At 36.9% G+C, this 14,626-nt stretch overlaps 2 protein-coding genes across 2 annotated transcripts; one reads left to right on the top strand and one right to left on the bottom strand.

The window, feature by feature from the left end:
- Window positions 1–87: 87 nt before the first annotated feature.
- Window positions 88–8,082, bottom strand: wdr12 (WD repeat domain 12). The gene is made up of 13 exons (XM_081380619.1): window positions 7,863–8,082; window positions 7,608–7,702; window positions 6,789–6,883; window positions 5,368–5,474; window positions 5,152–5,267; window positions 4,850–5,004; window positions 4,191–4,236; window positions 3,998–4,080; window positions 3,770–3,910; window positions 3,530–3,635; window positions 3,315–3,447; window positions 3,157–3,229; window positions 88–851 (listed from the first exon to the last, which is right to left on the bottom strand). The coding sequence occupies exons 1-13, from the start codon at window positions 7,901–7,903 to the stop codon at window positions 774–776; spliced, it is 1,269 nt and encodes a 422-aa protein (XP_081236745.1). The 5' UTR covers window positions 7,904–8,082; the 3' UTR covers window positions 88–773.
- On the top strand, window positions 7,619–14,626 carry tcf23 (transcription factor 23). Its single transcript, XM_081380625.1, has 4 exons — window positions 7,619–8,159; window positions 9,110–9,603; window positions 10,421–10,699; window positions 13,109–14,626. The coding sequence occupies exons 2-4, from the start codon at window positions 9,346–9,348 to the stop codon at window positions 13,214–13,216; spliced, it is 645 nt and encodes a 214-aa protein (XP_081236751.1). The 5' UTR covers window positions 7,619–8,159; window positions 9,110–9,345; the 3' UTR covers window positions 13,217–14,626.

Here is a 14,626-nt window from a genome sequence, read left to right as displayed (position 1 = left end):
GCCACCTGCAGGCTGCACGTGCAAGTGCGCAAACTATCAAAGCGCTATATCAATATCATTCAAAACGCAGTGAAATAAAACACCGTTGACGTTTTAACTTAGAATTTATTTCACTACAATACAGTTCAAAGCTCAACATTGTCTAGAAAGGTACAATATTTAATAACAGGACGTTAAGTGTGTAAGAACTCAAAACATATGTTGTCAAAACATATAACTTCTGAAGTAAATAAAACTATAGAACACTTCACAATTTACTAATCTCACACAACTAAACGACAGTCATTTAATATTTGTTCTATATGAAAAGGCAACAGAGTAAAAACAGACACATGACTGGTTTCAGACACTGTATTGAGCATCATAGGATTAAACACTGAATATCAAAGCAAACAAAAACATAAGACTGTCTTCCATATAAAACATGAGCAGAACCTATGTGTAGATCATTGGTAAACCCACTCTTATTGTTGCACTGAATTTAATTAGATCATTTACTTAAGAACTGAATGAGACAATAGGCCTTATTCGTGAAACAGAAGAACAAATTTGTCCCATTGAATCAGATGCGACACCGTGCATAAGAATGGTTTTACACGTGATTTACACAGATGTGTTTGCCTCTCTAAGGCTGTAAAATCTTCTTGTCTGTTTGTAGCTGGTTTCCAGAATACAATTTATGTTATAAAGCAAAGGAGACGCTGCTTATGTTCCCATGGCGATCCTGAAGTAAAATGATGGATGCGCTGAGGTCTTGGCAAGAGAAGACAGTTCTATGCCCCTGCATCCGAGACGCAGGCGGAGTATCTGTATGTGTAGAGTTTGTTATCTGCTCCTCCGCTCAAGATCAACTAAAGAGAAAAGCAGACAAAGAAAACAGAGATTGAGATACACCCACAGAAATACCCTCTGAGTTTAATCACTGTTAACTCTTTCCCTGCCAGCATTTTTGATACACAAAAATGTCATGGCCCCCAGAATATTTTGTAGTACGATTATATGAACATGCACTATATTCAAAAGATAAAACAGAGCCTTTTTTCAAACCATTTTATTTTAGCTTCATGCATTCTTTATTATAAACACTTGAATTTTATGGTGGCTGAGAGAGCTCAACACACTGCAACTGAAGAAAACACATGCAAATAAAAAAACCCCTGCAAATTAAGAAAACATCATCAGTTTTACAACACAGGTGTGCTCCAAATACAGATTTGAGCAAAAATTGTGTCATTCTATGTTTAAATAAGTTTCATAATAATGTTAGGTAATGCAGGGTCCAAAGATGAGAAGGCAAGTTTTAAAGTTGAGACACTCACACTCACACACACATATAACGCATATTTTAAAAACCTTTTTGTATAAAACGTATATTTATTTGCAACATTAATGTTAACCGCAATAATAAGAAATTTCTGTCGTAAGAACAGATATTCAGCTGATTGACACCGCGCTGCGTTGTCATGGGAACATCCCAGGTGAAAATGATGAGGAAATTGAGTTGTCTTTAGTTGCACCCTTCACCAAGTGTGATCCAAACGGCTACATAATAGCACACAAGTGCCCTGATCACTCCAAAGTCCCCACTTCAAGGGCTCTGCCCTTCGAAGGGAGTAGGGCATATGGATGCTCACGATCAATATGCACGTCCCAGCCGGGTTCGTCACTTATTGGGGTCCCCAAACATTTCCTTTGTGATCTGTGCTATTTGCAGCGTGTTTCTGTATTTGGGCCCTGTCCCAAATGGCACACTGGACTTGTGGACTTCCTCAGAGTCCACACTTTGGTGACGTCACGAAGACCTATAGGGCCCTTGGCGCGAGTCCACGAGGGCGCATTGAGAGGTATTTTTGGGACAGACTCGATCAGCACGCCGGAAATAACAGCCTGGTTGTTGTTGGACAGGAGAAATCACATTTTTGCGCTTCGACGTCTTATCTCCATGTCAACTACACAGCCTAATTTTACAGTTCTATATTTTGATATTGTGCATATCACCTGGGCATTAGACAATAGATATATCATGCTTATTTAAATGATGTATACAGTTGTACATAATACATAATGTTCCATTTGAACTAAGATTACAATTTTAAAACATAATGAGAATGTGCATGCGTTTCAGATGAATTTACAGGTTTCAATATTCATACTATGTTTACATATGACTCAGTAAAGCCCTGCCATTTGGTTCTATTTATTTAATGAATCATAATGCGATCGTATTATTAAACGCGTTATTATTATGTTTGAGACATCAACCACTGGTCGATGACAATAATGTTTGTATAAACTGTAGGTAACAACTGGTAAAATGTACATTTAGGTCATAAAAACCGTAATATTTTCTTCTCAGCCATGTCAACAATTATCCGTGAGTGAAATCTCCTCCCATCTATTGTCTGATTGGCCTTTCGCAAGGATTCCTGGGTAGTTAAAGTGCGTGGAGCCTGCTTCTATGCGGGCTTCGTGGAAGACTGCTTCAAGGGTACAAAGGGGGCGCTGCTGAGCACACCTCAGAGCGGTAAAATGCTGAATGGGACGGCCTACGGACTCGTAGACTCAGCGAGCAAGCGTAATTCAAGTCCGCAATTCAAAACATTCTCCACCCTGTTTACATCTGTCACAATAACGTTAATTTATGCTTTACCTTTGCAGTTTAAGTAAACCATATATCACAGATATATCAACAGGGCATCTTGCTTTATCTTTATTATTTATTAATTTCTTAAATAACCAAACTTTAACAACATAAGGTCAGATCCTTTGAGCGCTGCTGATGAAGCTTTGAAGTGACGCTCGACTGATCAAGAATATTCCAATATATAAATAAGATTTCCTAGATTCCTCCGTCCACATTTTCTTTCCTTGCATCCTACAGTGGGTGGAGCTGAGACGAGAGGATGCACAAATAAGAAATGAGCACCCTGTGTTTTGATCCAGAGATTCTGAACTCTTTCAGAAGACGCTTAAAAAAAAACCCATGAAATGGTTTACATGCATTTAAACCATTTTCCATGTTCCCATCTTCTGCTATCTAAGCTGATGTACCTCTGGTACTTTTGTTGTTACCGAAACAAATAAACTAAAAAAAAATGTCAGTTTAAAGTAGATCTTTATTTTTAGAGCTTCAAATATTTGAATGGTTTGACATACCCCGTTCTCTGTCCAGTCAGCACACAGTACTTTGTCTTCATGGGCAGCAAGATCATACAGAGGAGCTTTACAGCTGTAAAGAAGAAACCAAGACTGTTAGGGACACGCATGCAGGAACAGGACGGTGTTGTGGTGCAAAGTATCTGTGAGTCACATACCTCCTGATATCCCACAGTTTGACCACATTATCTAGAGATCCTGACACCAGCTGATGCTCATGAGATGGAGACCACCTGACCACCGTCACCCAACCATTATGAGAAGTCAGTGACAAGAGAACTAGAGAGCCATCTGGAAAATGAAAATTGAGATGAGTAATGAAAATAGCTGTCAGTTTGAGATGGCATTATTATATTGAATCTCTGAGAGTCACCTTTGGACCTTGGGTCCCATAGACGCACATGTCTGTCGGTACTGCCCGAGGCCAGACGGCGACACAGAGGAGAGTATGAGATACAGTTGAAAACCTTACTGCCCATCTGCAATGCAAGAACATCAGTCTCTAAATCCAGCAGCCCTTAAAGATTATGTGTTTATTGCACTAGTGGTGCAAAATTCCTGACTCCAAACTCTATCTATTACTACTCTTTTATGAAGAACTGGTGTCACTCACTAGCGTACTCTTCTGCCCGCCAGTCTCTGCATCCCACAGACGGATGGTGTGATCCCACGATGCACTGCACAGTTCCTCTGCATCCATCCAGAGCACTGAGGACACTGCCTCATTATGGCCAGAAAGAGTCATGACGGGAGTCTAGAGCAGAACAAGAATTTATGAAACTGCAAACCATTAACTGATAGCAAGAGTCTTTGAGTCAAGAACATGTACAGACATACTCACCCGTGTGAGCCCTATCTGCTCCGTTTTCTGTTTTTTGCGTGGCCTGTTGGGTTCCTCTATTTCATCCTCTTCCTCTGTTGGCACTGAGGACAACAACAATGCAAGCAGGTTTTTATAAATGTATTACTATACATCATTTTTTGATGCTGGATGGTTTTCCTTGTGTAATTCAAAAGGGTTTCTAAAAACGTACCTGCTGACCATATCTTTAGCATTTTGTCCCATGAGCCACTGCAAAACTGAAGAGGAAAAACATGAGACATGACTAGCAAATCAAATCAATGATGTTACTTTTGGTGCAAATATAATTATAATTATTATCAATATTAATTAAAAAAGCAAAAATATACATAAACTACTGTTCATATTTTGGGGGATGGTAAGAATTTTTGAATATTTTTATCTCACGAAGGCTGTTTATTTGATGAAAAATACAGATACAGTAAAAACAGTAATACTGTGAAATATACTGTACAATAACTGTTTTCTATTTTAATATATTATAAAATGTAATTTACTCCTATGATGGCAATGCTGAATTTTCAGCTTCATTACTCCAGTCTTCATTGTCCCATGATCCTTCAGGAAATGATTCTCATATATACTGATTTGGTGCTCAAGAAACATTTCTTATTATCAATGTTGAAAACAGTTGTGCTGCTTAATATTTTTGTAGAAACCGATTTATTTGAAATTGAAATCTTTTGTAACATTATAAAATGTCTTTAATGTCACTTTTGATTAATTTAATGCATCATTGGTGAATAAAAGTACTTATTTATAAATAAATAAAAATGAGTACAACATACAGTGAAGTCAAACAGACAGAAAGACCAACGAACACACACAAACCTTTGTCCTAGTAGGGTCAACGGCAACTGTGTCTACACTTCCTGCGTGTCCTCGGCAACAGTGCCGGGCCTTCACTTTATTCCGTTCGGAATTCCACTCCCACAACATGATTGTTTGATCAAGAGATGCCGTCAGGAGCAAAGAGCTCAGACCATCTAAAAGCCACAGAACCATCAAACGGACAAATTCAGAAACCTCATGCATCATTAGTTCTCTTAAACGTCAACACAGATTCACACATAAATGCATATTAGGCATCTCATACTGGTTATCTATCAAATAAACACTTGTACGTTTCTTACCTCTCTTCACCCAGGCTACATCCTTCACAACATCAGTGTGTCCAGCCACAGTCATCACAGCCTTCCCTTCCATTGACCAAATCCGTGCAGTCTTATCATAAGAGCCTGTGAGGATCCTGGGCACAAAGCAGAGAACGACTTGAATAGATCAGCCACAAAACTGTCCAAGCAAAGACATTTTTGACTTCTGTTTAGAATGTTTTGAATGAAGCGCACCATTCAGAATCTGCCTCCACCGAGCTGATCCAGTCATCATGCATGATACACTCCTCTGGCTGTGGGGCTGTGAACTTCTCTACATATTCTATTTCCACCACTTCTTCCTGTAAACACACACGAGCATGTAACCATATATGTTTTTGCATGTTGAAAAGATTAGCTGTTTCACTTTCATAGCAGTTTAACTGTTAAACACAGCTTGAAAAAAGCTAAATGTCACACCAATTCATATGGATTACTTTTACAATGTATTTGTGCTTTTTAAAGTGTACATTTTTTAGTTGCATGGATAAAAATAATGAGCGAATATTTTTAAAAAATCTTCATTTGATTACCCAAGACAAACAGAAGTGGTATGGGTTTGAATGGCCAGAGGGCAAATAAATAAAATAAAGGGCAGAATTTTCATTTCTAAGCTTAGTCTCACATAGGCTACGTCTAAAATCGCATATTTTGGCTACTGTTTTATGTATAGTATGAATTTGGACTCTTTTCTCAAAGGCTGCATCCAAAATCGCATACTTCCCTAATATATAGTAGGTGAAAAACAGTATGTGACAAAAGTAGTATGTCCAAATTCACAGTACTCATAAAAAAGTAGGCAAATGTACTCTGAAGTGTGCATACGATGGGCCACTGGAGAGGATTCGTGAATGACAATGAAGCAACGCAACTGATGCTGGTAGTTCACTTGATAATGACAACATGCCGAATGTAGAATGTCCAGATTAAATTTATACTATATAGAACATAGTTTTTTAGTGGTCATGAAGTGATTATTTATTCCAAATAAGTAACTGCTCAAGAGAGTATGCGATTTCGGATGCAGCCGTACTGTTTTTTTCCCTGCTAAATAGTAGGGAAGTATGTGATTGTGAAACACAGAGAACATTAAAGTACACATTTAATTATCGTCATATCTGATGCGGAAGACAGTGAATTTATGCACACGCAATATAAAAAAAAACATACTTATAATACTTATAAGTTCTAACACATCACTGTCTTTACACTGACACCTTTCGCAACCATCATGATAACTTCAGGTATGTGAAATCTTTGAAGTGACTCCCATGAACACAGAATAGTGACGAATGTTGATCTAGAGTGACGTAAAAGTCGCATTAATTCCGATTTGACAGTTCAGACTGAGGTCGCATTGCAAAACATCTAAATTATGCATCTGTATTGAATTTAGGTCCACATATGGAAGTGGCTCAAATTGGAATTGAAAAGGTCAGATTCCATGTAGTTTGTGCTGTTCACACTGTCATGACAAAGTCACATATGGGCCAAAAAAAAAAATCTGACTTTGGGCCATTTGCCTGCAGTCTGAACGTAGTCAAAGGGTCAGTGAACAAACTGTAGGCGGTCTATAGATATGTGTTGGTGAGACTACATTAAATGCAATGCCATACCGTTGAGATGTTCTCTGTCTCCATGTGATTGGCCAGTGAAGTGCGGAGAAACTGTCCCCGAACCAGAAAATCAAACTCAACGTGTTTGTGTCCATCTGGAAAAGGAGATATAAATGATGTGAATTTAAATAAAAAAATACAAGAAAAATATAACCAAGAATTTTCAGCAGCTTCAAAAGTCAGAATCTAATCATTAAATCAACAGAGAGAATCGGTAACACTTCACAATAAGGTTAACATGGACTAAGAATGAACAATACTTCTACAGCATTTATTAATCTTAGTTAATGTTAATATCAACATTTACTGAAATGGTGTATTTGTTAACATTAGTTAATGCACTGTGAACTAATATGAACAATCGATAAACAGCTGGATTTGTATTAACTTACATTAACAAAGATGAAAAAATACTGTAACAAAGGTATTGCGGTAACACTTTATTTTACAGTGTCCCTGTTACATATGTTACATGTACTTACTATAGTAATAACAGTAAATTATATATAATTACATGCAACTAACCCTCAACCAAATCCTAATCCTACCCTAACCCTATAGTAAGTACATGTAGTTGCTTAATATTACTCAGTACTTAAATATATAATTACACTGTAACAATGACACCTTAAAATAAAGTGTAACCGGTATTGCTCATTGTTAGTTAATACATTAGCTAATGTTAACAAATGAGACATTATTGTAAAGTGTGACCAGATATTATAATTAGATTCCACACAATTTTTGGAAAATGATTTTTAAGAAGTCGTATAGTGGGCAAGTATGCTGCACCATAACATGATAAAAACACAAGCTCACCATTCTTCGCTTCCAGCAGCTTGTTGATGACACCACTGAGATCCTCCACCTCAGAGGCAGCAAGGATGGAGAACGGAACATCATCTATCAGATACCTACAGAGAAGAGCATATTACATCTGATACATACACAGCCTACATCTACCATCATATGAACACTGTAAATACTACTAAGCAAATTCAGCTGGATATCTCTTATCTAGCTACAGCTAAACGTTTCAGCTATTTGTGTTAAGCACACCATATATATACTCACTTTTTGTTTTCGGTGAAGAACCGGGCCTGTACCTGCGACATTTTATCTTATTAGACGGCAAAACTATATAGAAAACACATCTGAATACAGGCGAACTTCACTCTGTGTAGAGACACTTTCCCACCATGTGGTTCCCGATGCGTGCGGGTGGAAGACATGACAGTCGTTCGCAGAGCAGTCGATGACTGACTGACAAATGTGTTCGCAACTAGTTACGTCTGAGTTGAGCTCCAGTCCAAATTGCCTGAAGTTTCTTCGGATTTCCAGTGAGGAAAAGCTGGTAAAAGGTTTTTCAAAGTGAGTTTGTTACAGTGCAAACCCATTTAAACAACATTTTCTGTAGATATGTTTAATATCTCAGTTGTTCCACCAACACAGTAATGAGATGCAGCACATAAAAAAAGATCCTGCTTCTCAGATCTTTTTTTCCTAAAAAGCACCAATAATCTCACATGTCTAGACTAGAGGTACAGAAGAGATCTCAACAATGTATCGCATTGTACCATCTGTGATCAAAAATCAGAATTTAAATTAGATTTCTCATCAAATTCTTCTTAAACCAAATTTTATGGGCGAAACACTTTCACCTAAAGAAACAACTATTTTCTTTTACACATTTTTATCATAAGAGTTTTATCACCGAATATAAACATTGCATTTAACATTTTATATATATATATATATATATATATATATATATATATATATATATATATATATATATATAAAGATATAAAGACATGCTCATTGCCAAGTTTTGTGATTTCTCTCATGCTCTTACAAGGCATATGTTGACATTTTTTCTTATTTCATTCTATTGTTATTTCCCCTAAAGAAGAATGAAAGTATATAAATATGTGTTTATATCTTGAGCTATGAACATTTCCTTTTGGGAAACACTATTTCGAACATTAACATAGATTAGATGGAACTAGTCTTTTTTATTCTTCTGTGACTAGAAAGACCAAGTCCATAGTTCAAGAAATTGTGCAAGTACAAAAGAACTTTGTTCCATTTTCCTGCATTCTTTTCAAATACGTGATGTCTTGTCAGCCAGTAGCAGTTAGACAGCAGATGTGATAATACCCATGGCCTTCTACATCACTGGTCTAGAGTAACAGCAATATCTCATTTTTAAATGTATCATCACGTCTCTTTATCCAGACATCCTTGACATACTAGTCCCATGCAGTCTGATCAACACCCATCACGTTGACAGCCGACACAGTAACTTTTCATTGTTTTAGGTCACGTCGCCCCAGCAGGCCGAGGGGTCAAGGTTGCGTCTGCTGTGGGTCCGCAGCTGCAAAAGGTCTCTCTGTTTTTCCCAAGACCCTCCACTGCTGCCGACCTGCCTGGGGACACCATGCAACTCTCCTGAGTCTGCTCCCTTGGCAGTGAGCACCCGTGGGAGGCAGGGCGAGAGATAACGTACCGCTTGAAGATCCCCACATTACCTCACCAGATAAGGCAGAGGGAGGGGATGGAGCCGAGCGCAGTGGACATTGGGCCTTTGGGTGGAAGAGAGGGCCGAGCCCCTTCACTCAGCTCGAGGGAGACACTAAAGTGCTGTCATTTAGAGACTGGTTCGGGGGGCTCGCCGCTGGTTCCCATGGCTGAGCGAGCGGTACGAGAGGATGTGGCACAGGAGCGGGGAGAGATGGGAGGAAAGAGTGTGAGGACGCACAGATGGACACAACCATGCGTAAAACAGGCAACACATCAAGAGCCAAAGAAGTGGGTGAGTGAACGAAGTAGCGGATGGTTTGCGCTCAAAGGGATTTAAAATCATTTGGTTATTATGAGTAATGAGAAATCATCAGTTTGGTTTGTGTATTAACATGTGCATCAAAAGTTTCACTTTTCACATAGTGTGACTGTTTTCAAAATTAGTCCCAAAATAGCTTAATGCAGAATGTTTGATTTTGTTTAAAAATTAAAAAAATGCATATTATTGTATTTTAATTTCTTTAAAAAAAAAAAAGTGCTAACAATATAATCTGTGATGAAAACGTTTGTCAAAAAATCGAAATAGAAGCATTTTTGTTAGTGATTTCGTTTCTTTTTTTCAACAAATCTGTCTAAATCTGTGTTAGTGAGCACTTCTCCGTTGCCGAGATAATCCACCCACCTCACAGGTGTGGCATATATGTAGTTCAGATGCAAAAGCCTAAAGTGCCATCTGAAATTTTCTTGTAGAATGATCATTTTTATCAAGCACGTATATTTAAATTCAGTAATTTCACTTATCATTTAAGTGAAATTACTGAACCTAAATATACGAGCTTGATAAAAATGATCATTCTACAAGAAAATTTCAGATGGCACTTAGAGGCTTTTGCATCTGAACTCTTCATATATATATAGGTACATGCACCTCAAAAGCTTTTTTGCAATACAACATGAAAACAATAAATGCATTGTACCTAACAACTGTTTTTTTATTTATTTTTAAAGTAAATAGAAGTTAAAGACACCTAATATAAAGTGGGACCTATACCTCTAAACACTCACAAAACATTGTGCATCCTCATCCTCTTTCCTTTGGATTGTCTTAGGCAAAGTCTGGGCCGACAGCTCTATCCAGGGCATATAAGAGCCAGAACTCTCCCGAGAATGCAGCGAGAGAGAGGAGTCGTGTTCGAAACCTCAGACAAGCCTTCCACAGCCTGCAGGCGGCTTTACCCTCCGTCCCTCCCGACACAAAACTCTCCAAGCTGGACGTGCTGGTCCTGGCCACCAACTACATCGCCCACTTGACCGAAACCCTGGACCAGGGTGGGATGTTGGGGGACCATCCCATCCTGCAGAGAGCAGAGTACCTGCATCCCGTGAAGGTGAAAGACTCTTCACTACATTCACTACTTGCAAAATCTATCTATCTATCTATCTATCTATCTATCTATCTATCTATCTATCTATCTATCTATCTATCTATCTATCTATCTATATATCTATCTATCTATCTATCTATCTATCTATCTATCTATCTATCTATCTATCTATCTATCTATCTATCTATCTATCTATCTATCTATCTATCTATCTATCTATCTATCTATCTATCTATCTATCTATCTATCTATCTATCTATCTATCTATCTATCTACTGTATCTATCTATCTATCTATCTATCTATCTATCTATCTATCTATCTATCTATCTATCTATCTATCTATCTATCTATCTACTGTATCTATCTATCTATCTATCTATCTATCTATCTATCTATCTATCTATCTATCTATCTATCTATCTATCTATCTATCTATCTATCTATCTATCTATCTATCTATCTATCTATCTATCTATCTATCTATCTATCTATCTATCTACTGTATCTATCTATCTATCTAGAGCAGTGGTTCTCAACCAGGGGGCTGGGACACACTAAGGGGCCTCAACAAACTTCTAAAGGGCCTCAAGATGACCTAAAATTATTTAAAATAAGGCAAAACAAGCATGCTAAAACCGCTACAAATCAAGGCATTTCTTTTCACAGTTTTTCTCAGTCGCTTTGGTACATTTCTCGAATCATCCTTAAGATTGGCAAACCAGTAAGTGCATTTCTCAAAACGATTCATTCAAGCAGCATCACACAATGGATTACCTGCAAAAGCAAAAATCCTTACTTCATCTCTCAACAGTAAATATTTATGTCAATGAACATATCAGTGCCATTAGAATGGCAAGTACTTGAGTCATTGTTTACAATCAAGGTAGTCAAAATGCTTAGATGTTGTCAATATAACAGTGTATTCTGTCGGTATTTTCAGATATGATTTTGATGACAATGATTTAAAAAAGCACAAGACTTTTACAGCTGAATGGCATATATAAATTTCAACAATGCAAATTTACATATTACTCGTGGGATATTGATTGCAAGAGACTGGACAGGATTCACAGTGATCTCTCTCTCTCTATCTCTCTCTCTCTATATATATATATACAGTATATATATATATGTATTATATATACAGTATATATATACACACACACACACACACATACAATGTGTACGTGTGTGGTTGTGTGTTACATTATGTCTCTATAAAGTATATTTACTGTATAATGTAAAATGCAAGTGGACTACAGTAATATAGCATTACAGTACAGTATTACAGTATTACAGAATAGTGAACATTGTCTGATTACATAACTGTTCTGCCTACAATCGTTTGAATGATTAAGTACACGGTTGTTCTCCCAACATTTGGCTGTACCTGTCGACCCGCCTCGGCCATAAGGTCATGATTGAGAACATGGTTCACTAGAGGCCCTTATTCTCTACAATCTTGGCCTCTTCTACATCTTCCACTGTTTTTCCTCCGTACCCTTCCACCACACATCCGTACTCCTCTTCTTCTTCCCAGCTGTTGACCCTGTTTGTGTTACAGAATTTGTAACTGTGTTGTGCTCTCTCTATATATGCTTGCTTGCCAAATGAATCTTCATGAGATGCACCTCTGAGAACTGGCTGATCATTGGTTGATCTTATGCGTTACATTCCCCTTCATTAGTGAAATTCAAAATTCACCTTCGTAATTCATCAATTCAGGACACATTTACAAAAAAAATGTCTTATAGAAATGTATAGAAAATATGCTTGAGAGTTTATGACAACTTAACCATTTTGCATTCAATGACTTACGCAAGGAACTAATAAAACATATATGTTTTGAGGAGTAAGACTCAACAGGAAAACATACAGACATACAACATTCTATTATACAGAAAAGTATAATATATTTTGATCAACATGACATTAGCACTTGATAATGTAGGTAACAGCAGACATTTGTACATAATCAATCGCATGAATGTACCAAAGCATTTTTTTCAATTTAAAAAAATGAGAAATTGCTTTTATGATGTCCACAAGATGATGTGGAGGTTGAACAAGTAGTTTTGAGAAATGCACCTGAGAAAAGCAACTTAGAAAAACTGTATTTGGTTATTTTTATAATGAAAATACATCCTTCTAGTTTTGCCAAGCTCCAAAATATTTTATTGGGTAGAAACTGTGAGTGAGGGGAGGTTTCAAATATTGTTATGGACAAAAATTGTTGCCTTGAAGACAAAAAGGGTTGAGATCCACTGATCTAGAGATTATTTTACAGTTTCATATTGTGTAACGTTCTTCCAGGTTTTTTAAAGATTTATTTGGATATTTTTGATTACCTAAGCCAATCTATAAGCATTCTGAAGGTCTCCAAGTGATATACGTGTATCCTCTTCAACAGAAATGGCCCATGCGTTCTCTTCTCTACTGTGGGAACATAGGAGAGCGACTAGCAGGAGCACAGATCAGTCAGGAGGCATCTTGCCCACCTAAGGTGAAAGCAGACTAACGGACTGAGAAAATGTCTGAGAATTGTTGGACAGTTCCATTTTTTTGTGAATGGAAAATATAGATTTGAGCACAATTTTTTTTATCAATTATGTTTCCACATTTTTTACCTTTTATTTTGATAAATCACTATATAATTGTTTACCCCACATATATACTGTATAGTCAGTTGTTCACTTGCCCCAATCTTCCATAGTAAGTCAACTAAGTTGTATTCGTTTGCACAAACTGAGAGAAATGATTATCTGTGGTAATATCTCATCAGTTTTAATTTTTCATTTTAGGAATTCCTCGATTAGGGTGTCTTTAATTATGTCGAATATTTTTACTATTTGTTGGCAATTATTATTGTTATTTTTTTAAATATAAAAAGGAAAATTAGAAGTATTAATAATAGGAATACAAACAATTATAACAAGTATTTTACAAGAACACAAAGAATTTGGAAAACTCATATTTTGAAAAGTTAACATTATTAAAAATGTTAAGAGATAAAGTAAATAATTTAGGTCATGGGATAATATCCCATCATGTTGAACAACTTATATTGATTGTAGGGAAGAGAAGTTAGATAACTCAGAATATTCCCATTCAAAGCTTAACTAAAAGTGAGCAAATCGCTTTATCTCTGCCGGCTGTCCGTATCCTGAGTGTTTGGGTTTAATATGCATGTTTTGCACTTGATAGTAATAAAATGAATGTCTTGATTAGTGGGAAGGGAGGATTGTTATAGGGAACATTTGGTAACCACACATGAGTGGACAACCCCCATGTCCTCAATCATGGTTAGCTCAGCAGATCGTTTAAAATTATTACAGGCAGTAAAACTCATTCAAGAATATTTTTCCCCTTGAAAAGTTATAGTGTTCTCTTACAGTATTTGCTCGGAAAACAAACCATTTACTAAGCACTTACTCTTAGAAATGAGGACGCGCTGCCATATTTGGTACTGTGCAACTATAGCATTCTATAAAGCATGCATGTCTTTCAAGATAATATTCATCTATACGTTCTGCAGGTATAGTCATCATTACGTCTTCCTGTACCCTCATGTGGGCCACTGAACTGTATGACAGCTATTGTGGACAGATTGAGGTTGATGATTGTTAACTTTGACTTAGTTGAACCTTAAGTCCACTGCTTTACCCTCTTTTCTTGATGAACAAGAAAATTTGTGACATAGTCTAAATTCTTAATGAGGGAAATGAACACTTCCAGTCAAATGTTTGCACACACTGAATTTATGTCTCTCGTTATCTTAAAAGCATTTTGGTCTAAGCTAATTCTTAAACGCTTGAAGTTTATTTGGGACCTTCTTCAATGTTTAAATCATGCATGGATAGAACATCTTCATGTTTCATTTTATTTCAAAACTATAATAAAACGAATCTCAATTTTTTATTCTTTTATC

The sequence above is a fragment of the Scardinius erythrophthalmus genome (genome assembly GCF_964197995.2).
Source record: "Scardinius erythrophthalmus genome assembly, chromosome: 12".
NCBI lineage: Eukaryota > Metazoa > Chordata > Actinopteri > Cypriniformes > Leuciscidae > Scardinius > Scardinius erythrophthalmus.
This window is presented reverse-complemented; position numbering and strand designations above follow the sequence as displayed.

What these genes read in the sequence shown, in the direction of transcription:
- wdr12 (XM_081380619.1), bottom strand. Translation starts at nt 7,903, where the DNA reads ATGTCGCAGGTACAGGCCCGGTTCTTCACCGAAAACAAAAA. An exon ending in GCTGCTGGAAGCGAAGAATG is followed by an intron (nt 6,884 to 7,607) that starts GTGAGCTTGTGT and finishes CTCCTTTTCCAG; the next exon opens with ATGGACACAAACACGTTGAG. An exon ending in TGTAGCCTGGGTGAAGAGAG is followed by an intron (nt 5,005 to 5,151) that starts GTAAGAAACGTA and finishes TGTGGCTTTTAG; the next exon opens with ATGGTCTGAGCTCTTTGCTC.
- tcf23 (XM_081380625.1), top strand. Translation starts at nt 9,346, where the DNA reads ATGGAGCCGAGCGCAGTGGACATTGGGCCTTTGGGTGGAAGAGAGGGC. An exon ending in ATCAAGAGCCAAAGAAGTGG is followed by an intron (nt 9,604 to 10,420) that starts GTGAGTGAACGA and finishes GGATTGTCTTAG; the next exon opens with GCAAAGTCTGGGCCGACAGC. An exon ending in AGTACCTGCATCCCGTGAAG is followed by an intron (nt 10,700 to 13,108) that starts GTGAAAGACTCT and finishes CCTCTTCAACAG; the next exon opens with AAATGGCCCATGCGTTCTCT.